Here is a 23,598-nt window from a genome sequence, read left to right on the forward strand (position 1 = left end):
TTATTCCAGATCCTTTCTCATTTTAATATTGTTTGTATATTTTCACTTCTTTTCCTTGATAAATCTTTATTTTATTGATATATTTTATTGGAATATATTATTTTAATTTTCCTTCTGTTTCCTAATGCATAATTTTGGCTTTTATTTTTTAAAAATATTTTTATTTCCTCTTTCTTTTCTCAGAGTTGTAGTCTTATTGCATATTTTATTATCTTAAGTTATATCCTTAATATATTTGTATCCTTTCTTTTTATTAATAATAAAGCTATGTACAGCTATAAGTTTAATCTAAAGGTTTTAGTATGCTGTGTTATCTTATTTATAAATTTTCTTACCAAAAAAAATTAACAATAACACTATAAGCTACCTATATAGTACCATAAGCTACTACCACTCTTACCACTACTACTTGTTATACTCTGTTACCAATATTTTGGCTTCATTTTCTCTTTATTACCCCAAAACAGGGCTAAATTAATATAATCTGAGAGTGGAGGAGAATCTGCTAAGCTTTTTGTTTGTTTGCACTATAATAGCAAGCAATGAGAATTAATTGGTTTCTTCAAGCTCAGGAGTCTTCTGGCCTTTACACTTAGACTTTTATAGTTTTTGAAAACTGGAAGAGAGCTTAGACCCAATCCAGTCCAAGATGAATCCAGAGTTGGTAAACAACCTTCCAGTTAAAAATTTTTTAAAAAAATTAATACCACACAACTTCTAGAGCCAGGGCAAGTCTTTTGCGTGAATGACTTAATAGCTTGATAGAGTTGCAAAGAATTTACTTTTAGCAGCTCTGATCTGGAAAACTCCCTCAGGAAATCCATTGATATCTATGCTAGAGGGGCATTCTTTTTTATTATTGAAAGTTATGGGACTATGGACAATTTTCAATTGCTCACATAAGAGATCAGCAAAATGGAAACTCTAAAACACATAATCCATTTGAAACATGATTTGAAAAGGTGATATTCTGGAAATTCATAGCCTTCCAAATAAAGTACTGGCACAATCCCATGCAAACACAGCTCAGCAGGATATATAAACTGGCTTCTTTTCTCCACAACTCTCTTCTCTTGCTTTTCCAGAAAATCATGTGGATGCTGAGAATAGATGCATCTTCTCCCCAGCTGATGTCTAATTAATATTCTGAAATGAGATGGTCTCCCATTCACAAAACTCAGTTTTCTCCTTATACCCTTATATTTCTCCATACTCCTTATATTCTCCGTATGCCCTGTCATTTTGTTTCTAAAATTTTTAGAGGAAAAATGGGAAGCTATTCACTTGGAGCAAGCAAATCAATTTCTTCCTTTCCTTCTCATTCCTAATAATTAGTCTATGAGTTTAAATCTGGCTTTAGAGTCAGAAGAAAGTGATGTTGTCAGTAAAGGAATTAAATGGATGCTGGCAGGAAATTATTTGGAATTGAGCTGTATTGATATTGAGCTAATTTTCCTAAAACATTGCACTCATCGTGTTAATTCTGTCTTCAAAATTCTTCAGTGGCTCACCTTTGCCATTTCAATCCTTCACAATCTTTTCCTCACCATGGCAAACATAGGAAATTTTACTAAGCACAGGGGTAAACTGACAAGTACCCTCTCTGTGGTAGGCCCTACTCAGCTGCCCCAAGTGAAAAGAGACCAATACATTGGAAAACTCTGGCGTCCTGGACAAAATGAAAAATTCTTACTTTGGCTTTCAAGTTACTGCACCATTTGGCTGCCAAACTGACTGTCAATCTTTTTCTTTTATTACTTACCTACATGACTCTTCTTCTGTTTCAGCGATATATTCATTCTATGCAAAATAATCATTGCACCTTAAGGTCTCTGTAGGTTTTGCTTATGCCTTTTGATTTACATGGAAAACCCTCTCATTCCCCATACTCATCAAAACCCTGACCATCATTCAAGACCCCAACCTACAACTCACCTCCTGCCTAAAGCCATTTTTGACCACATCAGGGAAAGCAAGTATTATTCTCAGATGACTTTTGGGAATCTGGGAGGTCCTCCTGCAGGACATGGGATTTGAGCAAAGCCTTGAAGGATGAGTAGGAATTAAGGGGAGGCTAAGAGGGAGATGAGAAGGGCCTTATAGATGCAGCAGCTTGAATGTGATCCAAGAAGTAATAAATATCAGCCTTACCTGGAAAGATTTCAACAGGACAAGAAATCTGTTTTCTTAGAAAGCAATTCAAGTGATTCTGATGTGTAGCCACATGTGGGTGCCATTGTTTGCAGGGGACTGGCATTGCCTGCCCAGCAAGCTTTCTCATATTTACTGTCCTGGCTGAGCTCTGGTCCTCCCGGCCCACATACCTCACGTTCACAGGCACGGCTCAATGTGAGAAGCCAAGCTGGATTAATTAGAGTCTCCGGGTCCTTATATAGGGAGGCTGGGAACTCTCTCTTTCCTTTAAAATACTATGCTGAAATGATATAAACCCAGAGGCCCACCTTTTTTTTTTTTTTTTTTTTTTTTTTTTTTTTTTTTTTTTTTTTTTTTTGCTGAATGGTAAGAAGTCTGTCTTCAGCAGAACAATTCATAGCAATCGCTGGAGACAGAGCAGAGGCCCAGCAACATTTTTCCAAACCTTACGATTAGGTTATTCCCGATGCAATCCCACCCAGATTTGTTCTCAGTTATTCGAGCCAATAAATGATCCCGTTGTTGTCGCTGAAGCTAGTTTGAGCTGGGCATTTATGGCTTACAACTGAAAGAACCTGAGGCAGTGGTGTGGGGTAAAACACGGTTAGTGGAGAATGAAACCAGAATGGTGGCTGAGGGTTCTAGAAGGCTCTGAGGCCTGGCTGGGGAATCTGAATTTATTCTGTAGGTTTTGCGGAGCAACCAACATTTAGAACAGGGGACAACCAGGTCATAGAGCTAAGTTTAGAGAAAGAACTGGCCACAGGGCGCAGAGCACATAGGAAGAAGGAATTACAGAAGGCTACAAGCATCAGTGGGTCCACTGCTCGTGGGCCTTTGGACCTACTAAACTGGGAAAGTTCCTGATTCCTTGTGAAAATTCCTAATTGTAGAAAGGCTGTAAACAGGAGTTACACTGCACACGTAAATATGCATCCTTGTTTTAAAAAGACAGATACGCAGACACAGAGAACTCACAAAAATAAGCTCAAGTATGGCTCCTTCTGGAAGAAAATGAGAGTAGCCAGGGAGAGGCATCCTGAAGCAGGACTATTTAGAGTGAAGCAGGACTATTTAGAGTTACGCAGACATGGGGGAAGCACCAGTCTGCTGGACAGGAATGCAGAGCTAAGAACATGCAGGGGAAGGTGGTAAGCAGCTCAGAGTAAAAAAACCTCTCTCTTAGTAAGAGAAAGCTAAAGCTGGGTGGTGTGACAACCACAGGCTTTATTGATAAGGGTACTTATTTCGTATGAAAGCCAGGGTGTCTCAGTGGCTTAGGCTACCTATATTGTTTTGAGGTTCCTGGTATTAAAAATTTAAGAAATGTCAAAATGTGCCAATGCAAACAGTGCTGTGTTTTAAATGCTTGTTAAATAATGACTTCATGAGTTTTTGACATAATACCATATGTAGTGGAATAACGCTATTCTTCAAACAAAGAATTTTTAAAACATGAATTAATACCATACAACGGGTAGTCCAGTAATGGAACACAAGACTGCAACTCTCAGATGAACAGTTATGTCTCTCAATCCTGTCAACATGTCTGTTCTCCATAGACAACATCACGAGTATTTGACAGCGAGTCTTCAAACCTGGGGTGAATATGAACCCTGGGCCCAATGGCTACCCTGCTTTCCTAATGCCGTCTTCACCCCACAGGCCCTGGAAGAGTCTGTTCCCAGGACAGAGTCTTCTAAGTACATCGCCCTCTACATGTTACCAAGTAATCCAGGAATATAACTGTTACTGACTTACTTCATGCCTTTATCGCAATTTCCTTTGGCCATTCCTGCTGTGTCCTGACCTCCAGCTTCTCCCCACTCCGCGGCATCCTCCCTATTGCTGGCAAAGTTCTCCTGCTTAAATATGGATTGGAACATGTCAAAAACCTTGCCTCACAATCATAAAAGGACCCCTTTATCCCATAGGATAATATTCAAATCCTTTAGCATGACGTGTAACACGCTGCACAAGGGTCCCCAAGCCAACCCTTCCAGTCTCATTTTCTATTATTTCTCCAACACACCACACCTCTTACTTTTCCACAGAGGTGCCTGTTCTTTCACGTCTCTCTGTGTTTGTTCCTGCTGTTATCTTTTTCTGAACATCCCTTCCTTTCTAGCTAATTCTTACCCCTCCCTTCTGTGGGGAGTCCTTTGGGGCTTCCAGTGAGAGTGGCTTTCTGACCCCCTAGCCCATGATGCCTGCTCTCGGCACAGCGAGTGTTAAACAGTGAGGTCACTGAAGAGAGGAAGTGTGCTTTGTTTCACTGTATTTTGTATACCCTATCCCTGCACCGTGCACAGTAAGGGCTCAATACACCCTGGCTGGATGACTCAATTAATTGTCAATAATACCCCGTGCTTTCAGAGGCAAATGCAAGTTCAGTCACAGACAACCTCTTACAAAGAGTTTACTCCATAGGATTCAGCATGATTGCCCACAGTTTTCTGGATTGTTCTTATAAGTAGCTTGGATGCTTGCAAAATGGGTCTCAGTTCCCGGGTCTTCATAGAAACATGCTTCTTCCAAAGCAAGCCCTTGACTTAAGCTCCAATTTCAGCTCAGCATACAGAATCATCACCATCATTCATTGCTAAGATTGCGGCACGCTGTTTATCTGCATGTAGTCATTCCCCGGGCGAGAAGTAATGCATTATTAACACAGCTTTATTATCAGGCCCAAGTTTGGCAGACAGAGCAACGTTAGAGGATAATTGGAAGGACAGCTGATTTGTTAGCAAAATGTTGCTTTTTGGCTAATGAATCATTCCGATTTTTGCCCTGACAGCTCAGTAACAAGCTTGAAGACTATTTTGCTTCAGACGATTAAACTTTGACAAACCAGTTATTAACTATAGCTAGAGCCAGCGATCTGTGGGGATTATGCCAATTATGAACCTTATATATAATTTTTTTAAATCAGTAGTTGAGACAAGGTGAGTCTGATGATGGAGGGGCTGATGACTGACCGTCTCTGTCTCTCTGCAGTACACAAGGCAATAAACAGCTCTGACTAATCCGTCAGCAAAAGCTCTTTGCTGGGAAGATGTAGTAAGAGCAGTAAAGGCTATTGCACTCAAACAACGAGCCCTGTTCAAGAAGGAAAAGACAAGGTTGTCCTTTGACTTCTATTTTGGAGGCTGGAGGCCTTTTCTTAAAGGAGAACTAGATGGAAGTACAGGGAACACACAAAATGGAGAGAAAAAAGAGGCAGGTGTCCTATGGCTTGGGTTCTCTTCCTGTGCTTTACTGGATTGTCGGTGCATTCAAGATTATCATACTAAATAAAGCCAGACAGAGAAAGACAAAAATATATGATATCGCTTATATGTGGAATCTAAAATAATGATACAAATGAATTTAATTACAAAACAGAAACAGACTCAGAGACATAGAAAATAAACTTGCGGTTACCAAAGGGGAAGGTGGTGGGGGATAAATTCGGAAGTTTGGGATTAACATATACACACTACTATATATAAAATAGATAATCAACAAGGACCTACTGTATCGTACAGGGAATGCTACTCAGTATTCTGCAATAACCTATATGAGAAAAGAATCTATAAAAGAATACACACACACACACACACACACACACACACACACAACTAAATCACTTTGCTGTACACCTGAAGCTAACAAAACAGGGTAAATCAACTCTACTCCAATATAAAATAAAAATAAAAGACTCTCATTGGAAGGTGCCTACCCTTTCTTTTTACTCCTCCCCACTGTTCATAACAGTGATCTCAAACCCAGGTGGATAACATAAATTAGTGGAGCAGAAGGAAGTGGTAAAGACTATGGTAAAATTACAAGTCAAATAACAGCACATCAGTGGGCCAGACCGTGTCATCGGGTTTACAGACAAAAGTCCAGGTCCTCAGACTGCAGACCCTTTCAATCTGGCCAGCACCTCTCCAGCCTCCTCTTTTTATATTTCTCTTTTTGAATCCTTATGCCCCAGTCTTACTGGGATGTTCTTCAAATGTGGCCCACACTTGCTGATCTCTGTACCTTAGCTCTCCCAGGAACGGCCTCTCTTGCGCAATTCATTTCTATGTGTTTCAGATCCTACCCACTCTCGGGATCATGGTTTCTGTGCTTGTGACGTTGGGGGAAGAGGTGGGTTAAATCACAGTTAAGAACCTTTCTCGTCTTCAGTTCTGTGAGTCTGTGGCATTTTCACCAGCTGGGGTGAGAATGCATGTGACCTAGCTGCACTCTGGGGCCCTAACCCCATATCCTATTCCGCATCCCCTAGGTGGGCACATTGCTGGGAGTCTTGCTGTCATCACAGACGCTGCCCATCTCTTAATTGACCTGACCAGTTTCCTGCTCAGTCTCTTCTCCTTGTGGTTGTCATCGAAACCCCCCTCCAAGCGGCTAACGTTTGGATGGCACCGAGCAGGTACAGTTCATCAATTCAGCACTGACACAGAGTAATGCTGAGGAGTCAGACCAAGGATAAAAATGGAAGGGACAAAGCAAAGCCTTGTTTGAAAATCCCTTAGAGGCACATCTCTGGTGCACAGAGTGAAATAGATGTGTATGTGGTGATGTGTGTTCTCAATGCTAATTCCGCTAACAGCCAGATTAATGGCGTTACCTCTACGCCAATGGGACAACAGGAACACATACATCACTTTAGCAACCACCCCAGCCTGAGAATCTCAGTGTGTGGTAACAGCCGTGATATTATTCATTAAATGGCTTGGCATCTGGGAGAGAGGGTAGGGGTGAAGCTTCTGCCCTTTTGCAAAGTAAAGCACAGAGAGCCCAAGAGAGCTGGAGAGATTGAAGAACTTCTCATAGCGGGGATGGGAATAGAATATGGACTTTCCTGCTCACACAGCATTTAGCCATTCAGTGAGTCACTCAGCTGGGTATCTTGTTCAATCAGCCATCAACAACAGCAAGAAAAGAAGAGGAAGAAGAGGGAATGAAAGTTTACTTTTCCTCTTTTCTTACATCTGGTGATGGCTTGCTCTTGTCTAGGAAGGCGCCCAGGTATGACGAGGGTTTACTACCCGGGAAATTTTTACTTTGGCTCATTTTTACAATCTACCCCCTCTCCAACATATATATATATATACACTACCATTCCACTTCTCCTCCTCTGTATTATCTCTTATATCAGCTGGAGGAGCTTCTGGCTGAATGTGCAAATCATGTGTACGAAGAGTTACAGTTCCATATTTTCACTCCAGTTGAGAAAATCAATGTGAATGAGATCTGAGGGCAGAGCTTTGGCCAACATACTAACAGGGCCAGCCCTCACTGAAGGGATCCACGAGACACAGACCACAGTTTATAGGCTGATAATTGTGGACTGTGGTTTTTCAAGCTTAGAATGATAGGAAGTTCTAATTTCATGGCAAACAATTTATCATCGCAGGTGTTTTGGATTGCCTTTCCTTTAACATTCAGAGAGAGAGAGAGGTGAGGCAATAAACATCAATAAAAAGACTTCATGACAATGATTAGAAGATGCTTTTCAGCCCCTGAATAGGACTACACTTGGAAAATATGTACTGTTGGCTGAGCACCCATCATTTACCTGCATAAATGTTTACATGCATTTTACCCTTTCTGATACCACTGCTCAAAATTGTTTTGTAAAGAGAAGGCTTGGAATTTAGACTGATGCTTGAACTTTCTCTTCCTGGCGATGGAAATCCATGAGCACTGACACTCTAGAACAGCAGTCCCCCACCTTTTTGGTGCACCAGGGACTGGTTTCATGGAAGACAATTTTTCCATGGGTGGGGGATGGTTCAGGCAGTCATGTGAGCCATGGAGGGGATGGTTTAGGTAGTAACGCAAGCAACGGGATGGGGAGCGGTAGGTGAAGCTCTGCTCATTTGTCCACTGCACACCTCCTGCTGCAGCCCAGTTCCTAAAAGGCTAGGGGTTAGGGACCCCTGCTCTAGAAGACCAGGGCTGTTCAATAGGGCTTTCTGCTTCAAGGGAAATGTTGTATAACAGGTAATACAATGTGGCCATGGAGCACTTTAAATGTGGCTAGTGCTACTGAAGAACTGGATTTTTAATTTTACTTATTTTAAATTTAAATAGCCACATGTGATTGATGGCTACCATATTAGACAACACCTCCACAGACATACAAGTGAAAATCAACTGGCACATCAAACATGAAATTTCATGGATAACTCTGTTTAAGAAGAAGCTAAGTACAAAAAGTGAGTTTATTTGAAGAGAATGTTAATACATGTGCTCCAATGTTCACAGCAGCATTATTTACAACTGCTGAGATATGGAAGCAACCTAAGTGTCCATCAACAGATGAACAGATAAAGAAGATGTGGTACATATACACAATGGAAAATTACTCAGCCATAAAAAGAACAAAATTTTTCCATATGCAACAACATGGATGGACTTGGTGGACATTATGCAAAGTGAAATAAATGAGACAAAGAGAGACAAATACTATATCACTTACATGTGGAATCTAAAAAATAACACATACTAGTAAATATAACAAAAGAGAAGCAGACTCACAGATACAGAGAACAAACTAGTGGTTCCCAGTGGGGAGAGGGGAGGGGAGAGGGGCATAATAGGGGGTAGGGGGATGGAGAGATACGAGCTGTTATATATAAAATAAATAAGCTACAAGGATATACTGTACAACACAGGTAATCCAGCCAATATTTTATAATAACTACAAATGGAATATAACCTTTAAAAATCTTGAATATCTCATATGCCTGAAATTTATATTACATTGTACATCAACTATATCTCAATAAAAAAAAGCAGAGTGTTAAGTGGCCAATGAGACAGAGGGCATGCGAATATGGTAAAAATCATGAAGGTGTATGTAAATGAATGAAGTCCAGGAAATAACATGTTACATTGCTCTGCTTCAAAAGGAAGATGGTTGAAATTATGGAATGTGCCTGACCACTGACTCAAAGAATGTTTCTAGAGCCTTGTAGGCTTTTAGAACCTATCTACAAGGTTGAGTGAAAGATCAAGGTGAGGTATAAGGAACTTCTAAGTGAGCAAACATATTTTACTCAGTGGGAAGCTTGAACACTATCTTATCTTTAAATATTCATGTAAATGTCTCCATTCTGATACTACTTTACCTTACTCTTACCCGTAAAATGCAGTTAGAGTGTTGATATACCTTGGAGTTTGCCTCTGTGTTTATAATATGTTGGGTTGGCAAATGAAACTCATTTCCATTAGGTCTCTGAAGCCTTCCTTTTTTACTATTTTATACAGCTAGCAAGTTATAAATGTTTTATGGCAAAATTAAGAGTTGCTAAACACATTTTACTCTGTGTCTCATTATTTCATCTCCTAATAATTTTCAATCATTTTAGCACCTGTTTAAATTAAAATCCCTCAGGAAAACAGCAAGGGCAGGCAGCAATTAATATGCTTTAAAAATCTGCTGAAAATTACTTAGTAATCATGGAGCATAATGGTGTTTTATGAATGCAACGTGAACGTGTCTCATCTTAGTGCTAAAATCCATCCACACTTTTGCTCTGTGAATCACTGAGTGAACTAGTGTGAAGTCTCTTTTTCTGGGGGGCGGGGCATGAAGCATTAATGAAGCCTTATACTCTTGGGGAGGTTAAGATGGTTCACAAATTCTCTGTGTATGGATGTCTGTGTGCTTGAATCCCTAGAGATCCTTGGGGCCCTGCTGTCCATCCTATGCGTCTGGGTGGTGACTGGTGTGTTGGTGTACCTGGCGTGTGAACGCCTGCTGTACCCCAATTACCAGATCCAGGCGACCGTGATGATCATCGTTTCGAGCTGTGCCGTGGCAGCCAACATTATGTAAGTCACCCCACACACTGCCCGTGAAGCTCATCTGGACGTGGATTTGTGGGGTTTTGTTGTTGTCGTTTTTGTTATTGTTTGTTTTTAATTCCTCCACTGGTGAGCATGGTACAGACCTGACAGAGCGTTCAAATGGCTCTAAGACTGAAAATAAGACTGGTTGTGGTAGTTTCAGTTAAAGTGTGTTTTGATATCGGCTTCTAAGAGCTACCAATTTGAATGCTTCCTACGTGCCAGCGACTGCGCTAAGATCCTTTGACCTGTATCACCAAGCTCCATGTTCACAACGCTCATACCACACAGATTAGGAAACTGAAGCTCAGTGAGGTTAAATGAACTGCCCGTGAGGTCGTGCAGAGCAGGATTTGAAAACAGACCCACGAAACCCAGAACTGAGCTTCTAGCCATTCTACTCTTTCATGCAAATTGACGGTGCCGTGTGGGACCGGACGTACTCTGATTCCTTTCGTTGAACACAGTACGGGTTCCCAGAGGCCTGGCTTGGAAGGGATCGTAAATTTTATTTACTTCAGCCCCTTTTCTGCTTTTGAATTCTCCTTTGCAACACCCCCATAAAGTGGTCATTAGTTTCATATATTTTAAGAGAGTAACAGGGAATTTATTTCTCTCAAAAGCAGACTATCTGTCTTATCTTTGCATCATTATGACTGTATGAAAATTCTTCCTTCAGCTGTGCTAGCTAAACTCTCTCTTTAGTTTCCACCTGTTGGTCCATTCTCTTATCCAGGCAGTCTTCAATTGTTCTTATAGGACACGTGATCGTGACCTGCTGGACAGGTGATCACTGCCATGTTGGTCTGCTCTTCCCAAATTAGCTACTGTATTGCTCATGACAATGGGGAGCTGAAGCCAGAGCTTTGATCCTTTTTGGTTGATTTACTCTTTCCTATTTGATAGTCTGACGTTGGGCAACCTTACTTAAAACTCCATCTATCATCTATCTATCTATCTATCTATCTATCTATCTATCTATCTATCATCTATCTATCTATCTATCTATCTATCTATCTATCTATATCTGTGTATCTATCTGCCTATCTATATCATCTATCATCTATCTATCTATCATCTGTGGTAGACACAACAATGGCCCCTCAAAGATTTCCACATTCTAATCCTTGGAACTTCTGAATATGTCAAGTTACATGGTAAGAGGAACTTTGCAAATGTGGTTAAGGATGGATCTTGAGGAGGGGAGATTATCCTGGATGATCCAGACAGGCCCAGTGTAACTACAAAAGTCCTTATAAGAGGGAAGCATGAGGTCAGAGGGGAGAGAAGATGCTGCATTGCTGGCTTTTAAGATGGAGGAATGGGCCTGGAGCCAAGGAAAGTGACCTTTAGAAGCTGGAAAAGGTAAGAAAATGAATTCTCCCCTAGAGCCTCCAGAAGGAATGCAGTACTGCACACTCATTCTAGACTTCTGACTTCCAGAACTACAAGATAATAAATTTATGTTGTTCTAAGCCCCAAAGGCTTTGTGGTAATTTGTTACGGCAGCAATAGGAAACCCAGACCCATCTATGGATCATCTGCCTGTCTTGCAGCATAACACGATACACGCAGGGAGGTAGGTTCAAGCACGAAAGTGAAGAAGACAGTGACAGAAAAATGGCATTTTAAACAGCCATTTTTTGTTTGTTTGTTTGTTTGTTTGTCTGTTTTTTAAGAGAGGGCACAAAGGAATCCCTGGACTTAGAGGGCAATCTGAGCATGCGTACTTTGAATAAGTTCCTCCAGGCACTCTTATGTACCTTGTACCTGCCTCAGTTCCTCATCTCTTAGTTTGTGACCCATGGCTCAAAATCTCTAAGTTAAACAATTAGAAGATTGGTATTTGATCTGTTGTCACTGACTAGATCCCTATTTCCACCCAGTCAACTTGAAAATGTGTTCCACATTGGCACTGAGAGAAAAAGTATGGGAAGATCAATGCAAATTTCTCACTACTTAGGAGACAAATAAGCCAGACCACAAGTCCTGCTGACTGGGGGTCAATACCATCATCTTTGCATAAGAAGAACAATATGTCCCCAGGGCATCAGGAACAGTGAAAATATTAATAATTTCCCAAGAGTCATATGTCACACAGGTTGTGTCAATGCTGCATAAAGATGAAGGATGCACCCAGTTAACTACCCCATAAATCTGGCACTTTGATGATCGAGTGTGACTTTCTAAATAAATACCATCCAAATTTTCTTTCTACTGCAACTGCTTTCGAACTTTGACCCTAATATTGCAGGTGCTTTTCATACTTACAAAGACTAGGGAATTGAAAAGCACTGACTTCCCTGTGCAAGTAGGCAGTTATTTATGGAAAAGGATACTGAGTGACTATAATGTTTACTCCCAGAACTGGGATTACAGGTTTCACATTCGGCTAGATGCTGTATTGTCTGATTACAATGATATCAGAACCGTAATTTAAGAATAAATCTATTCCCAAAAATCAGGGCAGAAAGTTCTAATAGAAGTTGCTAAGGGATTCTAGGGTGAAGATTATTGACAGAGCCTTAAGGCTAAATTTTCTCTGCCTGAAACATTTCCTCCTCTCCTAGCCTATTTAACTCTAGTATAACCTTTCAAATTCAACTCAATTGTTTTGTGTGTCTAACTAAATCAGACTCCCCTGTTGTACTATCTGTAGCACCAGGTCTTAATAGACTTAGTATAATTAGAATTTTTCCATTTCTGTGCGCCTTTTTAAAACCTCTGCCATCTCCATCATCCTTGGAGCTACAATGGGGAGGGACCATGTCTGTTTTCACCTTTATGCCCCAAGTATTTAACAGAGCCTGGCACACAAGAATCCCTAAGTAAGTTGTTGGTTTTTTTTTTAATATAAATTGAGTAAAAGAATGAATGACAATGTGATGAGCATACATGGCAGACCTAGAAAGAAAGTCTATTAACTGCCAGGCACAGAAGGCTGTCTGAAGAACTTTAAATGGTAACTCGTAATTGGGGGTGAATTTCTGCTCAAACACGGACAGTTTAAAAACTGTAGACTACGTAATGATCACATCTTGGTGAATAGCAGTTTCTCCACTTTGTGATGATAGCCTGAGATTTAACAGATGCTTTACCTGCAAATAGACTGGGATACATGGTACTGAGAAATTATTATTATTTTTAGACATGAATTTTTTAAAATTAATTTATTTATTGGCTGCATTGGGTTTTCGTTGCTGCACACGGGCTTTCTCTAGTTGCGGCAAACGGGGGCTACTCTTCGTTGTAGTGCATGGGCTTCTCATTTCAGTGGCTTCTCTTGTTGCAGAGCACAGGCTCTAGGCACGTGGGCTTCAGCAGTTATGGCACACGGGCTCAACAATTGTGGCACATGGGCTCTAGAGCGCGGACTCAGTAGCTGTGGCTCACGGGCTTATTTGCTCCCCGGCATGTGGGATTTTCCTGGACCAGGGCTCAAACCTGTGTCCCCTACATTGGCAGGCAGATTCTTAACCACTGCACCACTAGGGAAGTCCCAAGAAATTTTTTTCCTAAATCTTTGTTCCAAAATGTACAGAAAGTGTTTCTAGGCAAAACATAAATGATATTACTCCTAAAGTTGTAGATAAACAGAATCAGATACATAATTATAGGGCCCACTACTAATCCCTTTGACTTGGATTGGAGATGTTAAATTCTGCAATATGTTATATATACATATAACATTTATATTTGTTATAATACATTGATATATTTCAGTCTCTCCATAAATAGCTACATATACATAAGCACGGTAGTCTCATTGCTGGCCATTAGGGAATTATTCAGTTTCAAATTCTCATGGAAATGAACAAAATTAAGTAAAATAAAAGGTTAATGAAATCCAACCTTGATGAAATTCACTACTTATTTTGTTTTATTGCTTTCTGCTGCTTTTTTTGCATTTGAAACCAGCATATTTAATTACGCTCCCACCAAAGCTCAGCTTTAAGCCTAGCTCAGTGCCTGACACTCAGTAGACCCTCAATAAATGCTATTTCCCCTCCTCATTGTCAAATACTTGGCATTTACCTAGGAGGTGATGGTTTCCAGTTTTAAAATGAAAGAGTAGAATTAATTAGATGGAAGCGAAAACTAAGGTGAATTTTCATTGTCTGTCCTTGTGTGAAAATTTTTAAATTCTAAGATACACTTGTATTCAAAATTAGTCCAAAATCGACTTCCTAGGTGGCGCAGTGCTTAAGAATCCGCCTGCCAACACAGGGGACATGGGTTCAAGCCCTGCCCCAGGAAGATCACACATGCTGCAGAGCAGCTAAGCCCATGCACCACAACTATTGAGTCTGTGCTCTAGAGCCCATGAGCCACAACTATTGAGCCCGTGTGCTGCAACTACTGAAGCCCACGTGCCTAGAGCCCGTGCTCTGCAACAAGAGAAGCCACCACAATGAGGAGCCCAGGCACCACAATGAAGAGTAGCCCCCGCTCACAACAACTAGAGAAAGCCACTGTGCAGCAACGAAGACCCAACACAGCCAATTAAAAAATAAATCCAATAAATAAATAAATAAATTTATATAAAAAATTAGTCCAAAATTGTCCATTATAAAGCATTAATGTTTCAACTCTTTGCCATTTTGGATAATACATGCTGTCATCAACTCCCCCATTATGCTGTATAGATTTTTAAGGGTTAATCTCATGGTGCCAAGGACATTGTTTTTTCTTGCAGACTAAGTGTGGTTTTGCACCAGAGACACTCTGGCCATAATCACAAAGAAGTGCAAGCAAATGCCAGTGTCAGAGCTGCTTTTGTACATGCCCTTGGAGATCTATTTCAGAGCATCAGTGTGTTAACCAGTGCACTTATTATCTACTTTAAGGTGAGTATGTTTGAGTTTACTCACTGTCCTAGTGATTTCATAGATTAGGCGGTACAGAAGCTGACCCTCCATTATTAAGTTAAATGAGGGTGGACAGCCAGTTTGCCTACACAAGGTACTTACAAGGTTTAAACAAACAAACATTCAAAGCTTGAAACCTTAGAATTTCCAAATTCCTAAGAGCTACGTCTTTAACTGTAGGGCTGCCAGCCTTTCAAGAAAGTAGTTCCTTTCGTCCTGGGGTTAAGATGGACAGCAATGGAACCATGAACAATTTAGGATTCTTGGGTTGTAAGCAACAGAAAAGATCTCTAGCTCACCTAAGCAAAAAACAGATTCATTGGCTGAAATTTATCGGATGTACTCCTCTACAGAAGTCAAGGCAGAAATAAGGGCAACTTTTGGTATCTAGATTTCAGAAATTATCCAACTTCTGTCCGAGGCACCAAGCTGAAATGAATGTGACTCAAATAATATTTTTCCTGTTCTTGTCACTCTGCTGAAGATTCATATTTCTGGGAAATGGGGCCCAATTGACGTAGGTTGGGTTTTGTATCTGCTGCTTGGCTGGGGAGGGTAGAGCACCTGATGGTCCCACCATGGGAGAGAGAGAACTTCTTTCCAAAAAGTTGGAATAGATCCTGGGTGCGCCTCTGACCCTACACAAATATTCAGTACAGATCTCTGTTTGGTAATACTAAGAACTAACAGAGGTGGGTGAGGGTGAAGGTGGGGACTCATGGAGGAGAGGAGCATTTAGCTCTGTCTGTTTGCACCATGACTGCCCAGTTAGCAGGGACTCTATTATTTTTACTAAAACATGAAAACATATAAATAAAAATTACAAAGACATGTCTGAATTCACTTGAGCAAATCCTCACTAAAATCTTTAAGGCAAAATCGTTCAAAATAGTACAGGTGAGTGGAGTTTGAGAGTATTCTTACCAAGGTTACCCTTTCCGGGGTTTCTTCGAAATAACGAAACACGAACTTTTCTGTGGCACAAAACTTCATCAAGGGCAGAATAGCAGGTGTTTCACCCTCAGGCCAAGGGCTCCAGCGGTGAGAGAGCACAAGAGTGAGGTCTCAGTGCATACTCTGTGGTCTGTATCAAAGATGCCTGCCTTGAGTATGTGTCATATTTAAGACGGAAAGAAATAAACTGACCCGGTCTGCCAAGACCAAGCTCCAGCCATACTCTGGTTACATGCAGCCTCTGAGCAGAAGATGTTCTTTCGTCTCATCATAATTAAGGCTGAAAAGTCGTTGAATGTTGTGCAAATGTGTACATATTTTCATCACATCCTCTGTACTTCTGTTAATTTGAGAGAAGTTAAATCAGGCCTCTTGAGAGAGGACTCAAGGATATCGCTCCCTTTACTTCTTCAATTGTGGGAAGAGCAAGGCCTACGGTCTCCCTGTCTTCAGTCACTGAGAGTTAAAAGCTTAGAATAAGGATTGAGTCTTCAGAAACTCTGGCCCCAGAGTTGGGGCAGTGTTCAGTGTCAGGAGGGGGCATGGGGGGCAGGGAGGGAAGGAAGCGTGAAGGTGTACTTATTTTATCAATCAGACTTTCTGCATGGGAGGCCTGGATTCCATGAACTGAAATCCCTATGTTTTCTAGCCAGACTATAAAATGGCCGACCCGATTTGCACATTTGTCTTCTCCGTCCTGGTTTTGGCCAGCACCGTCACTATCTTAAAGGACTTCTCCATCTTACTCATGGAAGGTAGGAGTGATTTTCTTATTATTCTCACCATCAGTGTTTTCTCTTCTCTATAATCACAAAGGGGAATGGCCTCAAGGCATGCTCTCTGTGAGTCTGCATTGTACGGAAAATGTAAACTTATAAGGAATTTTTGTGAAAACAAATAATATGATTTTTATTTACATAGGAATAAATAAAAAGAATTGGCTTCCATTTTTTTCTCCAGCAACTGTTAATTGATATGGTAGAGTATAAAAACAATACATACAAATATTAGAGATAGACAGTAAGGGAGATACAGCAAAAATATGCATTTGTTCCTAAATATATGGAAAAGACCTAAGAAAGATTGAATCTATCCCTCAGGCAGCATTAAACTACTATGAAGGACTTGCCTCAAATGCTCATTAGACTAGGCCAGCAGTTCTTAGACATTAGTGGCATCAGAACCACTTGGAGGGTCTGTTACAACATAGACTGCTGGGTCCACCTGGCAGTTCCTGAGACAGTCGACCTGGCGTGGGGACGGAGAACTTGAATTTTAAAAAGATGTTGATGCTGCTGGGCTGGGGACCATACTTTGAGAATCACTGGACTAGTCTTTTCATACCCCTGAAGGGGTTCCTCCATGAAGGCACTGGGAGCCGCACTTAGAAAATTCAATCTCAACCAGAGGTTTGCCTCTTATCGAACATTCACATGATCAAAAATATCCACACATGGGCTGAGCTTCTCTTTCCTGGCCAGCACATTTGGACCGAAGGTAGACACAGTCTCAGAGCGCAGCTGCCTTTATAACAGCTTACCCGTCCCTCGCTTAGTGTTCACTGCCGAGTACACATTTTAGGGGTTTGTTCTCAGCGGGCACTATAATTATTGTTAGGTGACAGTGTTGACCACAGTGAACCACAGTGAAACAGAAAACGTCGCCGAGTAACACGTGAACGTCCTCACTCGGAAGGGGACAATGTTTGGTTTGTCAAGTCACAGATGCATCCACTTCCTTTCCTGGGGGCCAAGTGCGGAGCTGCAGCTGTTGCTGCTGTTACAGAACTTATTAAGGAAGGAGACATGCATGTGCAATTTGCAATGACTATATTCTACTTTCTCTCTCTCTCAGTACAGCTCTTCCCTCGTGGGTTTTTTTTTGTTTGTTTGTTGTTTTTGTTTGTTTGTTTCTTTTGCGGCATGCAGGATCTTAGTTCCCTGACCAGGGATCGAACCTGTGCCCCTTGCATTGGGAGTGTGGAGTCTTAACCACTGGGACACCGGGGAAGTTTGATTATATTTTTTTATTTAAGGAAAAGTGTTGCTAATTATTGAAACTGGCAGGTAACTCCTATCTGGAAGGTGCTTAATTTTTAAACTAAGTTTCAAATTAGGTTAGCATAAAATAACTTGTACTTGGTACAGTTAAAAAATATGTATATGGAAAGGTATAAAATGGTAAGAAAAAAAGTCTCCTTATTTTACCACCTTTGAATCATCAGCCCTATTCTTCAGGAGTAATACCTACTAATAAGCTGACATACATCTTTCCAAAAATATCTATGCATTTACACATATATGTACATGTAATATACACATATACACATATGTATATATATACACACACATATATATAGTACATTTGTGTACATGTCTTTTTTTATACAAATGGGATTACATGCATATTTTGTTCTGCACCTTGCTTTTTTCAACTGGAGGTCTTTCCATATTAGTACATACATAGATACATCTTATTCTTTTTCATGGATACAAAGTATTCTATTCTACTGTTAAGCATATACTTGTTTACTGAAGGAATTGCAAATAATGCTGCAATTATATTTTTAGCACTTGTATATCTGTGGAATAATTCCTAGATATGTATTGCTGTTTCAGATGTTGTATGCATTTTAAAATTTGATAGATACTGCCATTTCTACCAAATATACCATGTCAGTTTCTTTCCTACCAACAGCATATGAGAGTGCACATTTCCTCACATCCTCACCATCACTGGATATTATCAAACTGTTGATTTTCTTCTGATCTGATAGGTGAATATTATATCTTATTGATTCCACATACAAGTCTTTAATTATGAAGAATATTGAGTGATTTTTTCATATAGTTATTAGCCTGAGTAATAAATTTTTGAAAACTAATTTGGGTATTTTCCTGGATGCATTAACATTTTTGCAGGTTCTCCCTCAGAAAGAAAAAAGGTTTCTAAGATGTGATGAAACATTGAAACCAATGGGAACATAGGCTCTTGCTTGTTCATATTATTTCATAGAGTAAAATAAGTAACAGTGGACTTGTGTTCTCCGTAAAAGTAAAGTGATAAAGGAGGCAAGAGAGGTAGTGGAATCATGATTTCATCTCAAGGGTCTTAGATGAATGACAGCAGATCTTCAAAGGGTCAAATGAAACTCTCCAGAGATGATACATTAGGCATAATTGTCAACTATGGGTCACAATACCTGGGGTCTAGCATTTGCATAACATTCCACACCCAGAGCATAGACCTTAGAATCTGAAATCCCACTTTGCTATGTGACCTTAGCGATTCTTCTTAACCTCTCTGACTCCCAATTTCTTTTCCAGTCCAAAAGGAGTTGTGACATGCATTAACTAGCTCTTAAAATTCTTATAACTATTAAATAAGATAACCGCTATAAATAAAGTGCTCAACACAAACCTTGACATATAGTAGGTTCTCAATAAAGGTGGTGCTGCTGCTGTTGTTGTTGTTATTATTATTATATAACATTTTCACCCATGACTCCATGCACATTCTATGACTAGTCGGAAATAACTTCTTTAATTTGTTTCTAGTACCCTGAGCTTTGTGCAGCTCGCAGAGTAAAAAATCATGTTGACCAGCTCTTTGTTCTAAGAACAATATGAAGTGGGACTAAACTCAAACTGTAGTGAATTTTAAGTTAGCTTCAAAGAGGAAATCCCCATGAGCAAGGCTCTTAAATCCTGAAAAAGAAGGGTTAAGGATTCCCCATTCCCTTTAAGTAAGTGGTTCTCGACTAGCTGCTTATTACAATCATCTGGGAAGCTTTTTAAAAAATACATATGCCCAGGCCCTAGACCCAGAGATTTTGATTTAATAGGGGCTGGCTTTGATGTTTCAAAGCTTGAGAACCACTGCAAGGCAGAGCTGCCCAGGTGCTGGTAAATATCAGTGCAATGGTTCTCTACCTTGGCTCTGTTAGAATCACCAAATGAGCTAAGAAAATACTGATGCTGGGTCTTCTCGGAAGAGAATCTGATTTAATTGGTCTTGGGTATAACCTGGTCATTAGGATTTCTAAAATCTCTGGTGACACTGATGTGCATCCAAGGTCAAGAGCCATTCTGAAAGCATATAGATTTCAGAACGTCATCCACAGAATTTTTCTTCAGGAGAATTTTAATGGAGCCAAGGCATATATACCTTTAACAAACATACCAGGTGTTTTCGTTTTATGCATATAAATGAGGTAGAAGCTAAAAAGTGTTCATCCTTAGAAATCTCTTCTACAGCATCCTCTTTGGGTCATCTTTAGTTGACAGGGTTACCTATTGCATCAAATGGCTTTACCATGGCTGTGCTAGTTGGGTTGATTTTTTAAAAATTCTTATATCAACCTGATGTCTCTTATGATTCTAAACAACCATTGACTTGGTTTGTCTCTCTGTAGCCAGCCAGAGAAAGCACGCTTACACTTTCATAGCCTCTCATCTTCTATGTGACAACCCTTGTAATATTTGAAAACAGTGATCCTACCTCCCTTAGCCGTCTCATCTCTAGGCTAGAGACACCCCAGTTCCTTCAGCCCCAAAGAATAGCTGATTGGCTGCCAGACTCCTCACCTTCCTGTGTGCCCCACACTGTTCCTTTAGAAACAAGGATGACTGTCAAACTACTATATTCTGCAGCCCAAATATTAAGCCCTGACTAATGACCTAAAATAATAGAAATTCTACAGACTGAATAATGAGATGGTATTACAATGCTAGGATCCCCAATTAACACAGTTCACTAAGTGATCTGTTGGATAACTAACATTTGTACAGTGGTAAAGTTTACAAAGGACAGATATTTTCTGAGATATTTTCAGAGTCTCCAAAGGACTCTGTTAACTACATATTGTTCTTATCATCCCTACTTTACTACAAATGTGCTGAGGATTAGAGAATTTCCAAGAGCTGGGTAAATTCACAATAGTTGAAGTCAGAATGCCAACCTGGGATAATCTGATACCAAATCCCATGTGATTTCATTTTGCTTTCCAGATAATTGTGAAGATAATTGGGAAAATAATACACGCTGAAAATGAAGGGTGATGACTGTTGTTGATGATTGCATAGTAAAATCTGCAAATATTCTTTGTGAACCTGTGATTGATGGTAAAGCCTTTGAAATAGGTGACTCTGTGTTGTGAACATTTGAAATAAGAAACTATGAATAAAGAGGGCAAGTTAATATTTTATTAAGGACTTTGCAACCCCAGTTAGCTGTCGCAGTGAGCCGTATATAGTGGAATAACAAGCCTCCCGCTCTGTCCTCTTGGTAGGTGCACCAAAGAACGTGAATTACAATGGTGTGAAAGAGCTCATCTTAGCAGTGGACGGGGTGGTGTCTGTGCACAGCTTGCACATCTGGTCGCTAACAATGAACCAAGTGATTCTCTCAGTTCACGTTGCTGCAGGTCAGTGAGTTTTGTAAACACCGTGCACAAAATTCAGTCCTTGTCCTCTGAGGCCAGTAGCTCCCCTCCTTTTGGTAGAGTAGCCCTTAGTGTCTGTTGCCCCCACCAAAACAACTATAAGGTGTTTTGTGTGACCAAGGGCCTTTGAAAACCATCCCCCTTGCCAATGTCATCATGGCAACAGTGATACTTAGGACAACCCTGGAGGCCGACTGCAGAAAGAAAGTAGAACAAAAGTCTAAAACACCACCCAAATTTCAAGGCCTTAAACTCTGTTTGATTAGATGTGCTACTGATTAAATAAGAGGGAAGAATTTAACAAGAAATCTTCACTGAGTACCTTTGGTGTGTAAGATGATTTGCCTATCACCAAAGACAGAAAGATGAAGGAGACACAGGTCCTATCCTTAAGGTTCTAAAAAGTTAAAAGATGTTGTAGTCAGGATTAGTGGTGGGTCCTTTACTGAATGGTTAGAAATTCTGCAACCATGTGAGATAACTCTTCGGATTTGGGGTTTATCCTTAAAACTGCTTTTTCAAGTAGAAGGTGATTTGTTCATGATACATCCTGGGGCTGAGAAAATGGGCACTGCCTTGGGAGATAGCTCAGGCCAAGGATGATACATTAGGCTGCTGAGAAATAACTCATGCAGTTACTTAGAGGCAGGGAACAGGAAGAGTCATTTGAAGCCTGTGCTTTCTCAGACAGCCTCATCTTTGCTGAGAGGCTTGGATCTGGCTAAAGGGAATTTACAGCCTCCACTATACCCACGTGTCACTGCAAATGGAAGAATCTAGTAAACAACAAGGTTACTATGGAGAGAACTTCACAGCCTCCTGATACCTTTCGGGACAAGAGAAAAGATGGCAGTGCGGGTTGCTGCTCTACAGGCTTCCTGGCTCTTGCTACTGTCCTTGATATAAATTCTGATTAGATGCAAGGGTGGTGACCCAGAGAACCCAGGGAACTGGTGAGCAGAGCTGTATAAGAATAATAGTTCTGGCTTGGCTTTTTCATGGCTTATCCACTCTTTCATACTCAGCTCCTAGGAGCGCCAGACCCCAGAGAGGACTGCGGGAGGGAAGAATTCCCATAGTGACGGGGCGCTCTGCTGCACAAGGACGTCCCCCGCCTTGTCTGTGTGAAGGCAGCGGATGGTCAGAGCTGTCATGGCTCCTTCTGAGTGCACTGCCTGTGCCCCACCCCATCAGGTCAAAGGCAAAGTTGAAGCTGGAGATGTGCCATTGCCCCTGTGTGTGCAATCAGTGCCAATCTCACTGTGGTCCTTTATCCACAGCTGCCAGCCGGGACAGCCAGGTGGTTCAGAGAGAAATTGCGGAAGCCCTCAGCAACAGCTTTCCTGTGCACTCACTCACCATTCAGATGGAATCTTCAGCCGACCAGGACCCCGACTGCCTCCTCTGTGAAGACCCCCGGGACTAGATCAGTTGCACTGCCAGCTCCCGGAGTTTGACAGGCCACTACGTGCCGCTCTGCAGTTTCTAAGAAACCAGAGGAAGAAGTTTGAGAAATTCATGATACAGTTCAATGCATATTTTATCCTTCTTTATTTAGCTCCATCCACCATGAATGAAAATGTGTTTAGATTCATCCATCAATTGGATTATCAACCCATCAGTGGTTGTATTCAATTCCAGGAATGTGTGTATAGATTACTTCTGACTGGGGCTGAAATAACAGCTGTCTGTAACCATGGGTTACAAAAGTTCACCTCCCTTCAATAACACATCCCGAGGATGAATGGCTAAAGCTGAATTCAGGAAAGTCTTATCGGGAATCAGTGGCAGGGAAAGAGTCACAAAATTTTTCCAAAACACGACAAGCAAAACGAAGAGGAGCCAAGTCAGAAGTAAAAGAGAATTTGGAGGTCTAAAGCTCCATTAGACCTTTGTATTAGGTCTAATACTCCATTAGACCTTGACTTTCCCCCGAGCTATAATGTGATTTGGGCATTGTCTTCTGACTCCTTATCAACATCCCTATTCACTAAATGCCGGAGAACTCCCTCTCTTTATCCTGCTTGCACACAATGTTGTGATATGTCTGAAACTACTGGATTATATTTTACTTCTCTGTGTAAAAGGCACCTGTACAAATGAAAAATTATGAAATGGCTGCTTTTTGAGAGTTTTCACATGGTGTGGCTTAATAATAAAAGAAAATGAGGAGGCACAGAGAGACAGAGTATTTACCCCAAGTCGCATGGAAAATAATTTAGTCCAAGAGTTAAGATAAGAGCTCCCACGTCTTGAATAGTATTTATAGAGCACCAATTATTGTCCTAGTTAGCTCTTATCTTATACTGGGCTCTTTAGACATGTCCT

At 40.7% G+C, this 23,598-nt stretch overlaps 1 protein-coding gene across 1 annotated transcript in view; it reads left to right on the forward strand.

The window, feature by feature from the left end:
- SLC30A8 (solute carrier family 30 member 8) overlaps positions 1 to 22,848 on the forward strand; it is a 37,492-nt gene extending 14,644 nt beyond the window's left edge. The window contains exons 3-8 of the mRNA XM_057736597.1: positions 6,431 to 6,577; positions 9,837 to 9,990; positions 14,702 to 14,852; positions 16,477 to 16,582; positions 21,118 to 21,252; positions 22,551 to 22,848. Of these exons, the coding sequence (XP_057592580.1) occupies positions 6,431 to 6,577; positions 9,837 to 9,990; positions 14,702 to 14,852; positions 16,477 to 16,582; positions 21,118 to 21,252; positions 22,551 to 22,696 (839 nt within the window). The 3' untranslated portion in view covers positions 22,697 to 22,848. The remainder of the gene's footprint in view (positions 1 to 6,430; positions 6,578 to 9,836; positions 9,991 to 14,701; positions 14,853 to 16,476; positions 16,583 to 21,117; positions 21,253 to 22,550) is intronic.
- The last annotated feature ends 750 nt before the right edge of the window (positions 22,849 to 23,598 follow it).

This window comes from Hippopotamus amphibius, chromosome 5 (assembly GCF_030028045.1).
Source record: "Hippopotamus amphibius kiboko isolate mHipAmp2 chromosome 5, mHipAmp2.hap2, whole genome shotgun sequence".
Classification (NCBI taxonomy): domain Eukaryota; kingdom Metazoa; phylum Chordata; class Mammalia; order Artiodactyla; family Hippopotamidae; genus Hippopotamus; species Hippopotamus amphibius.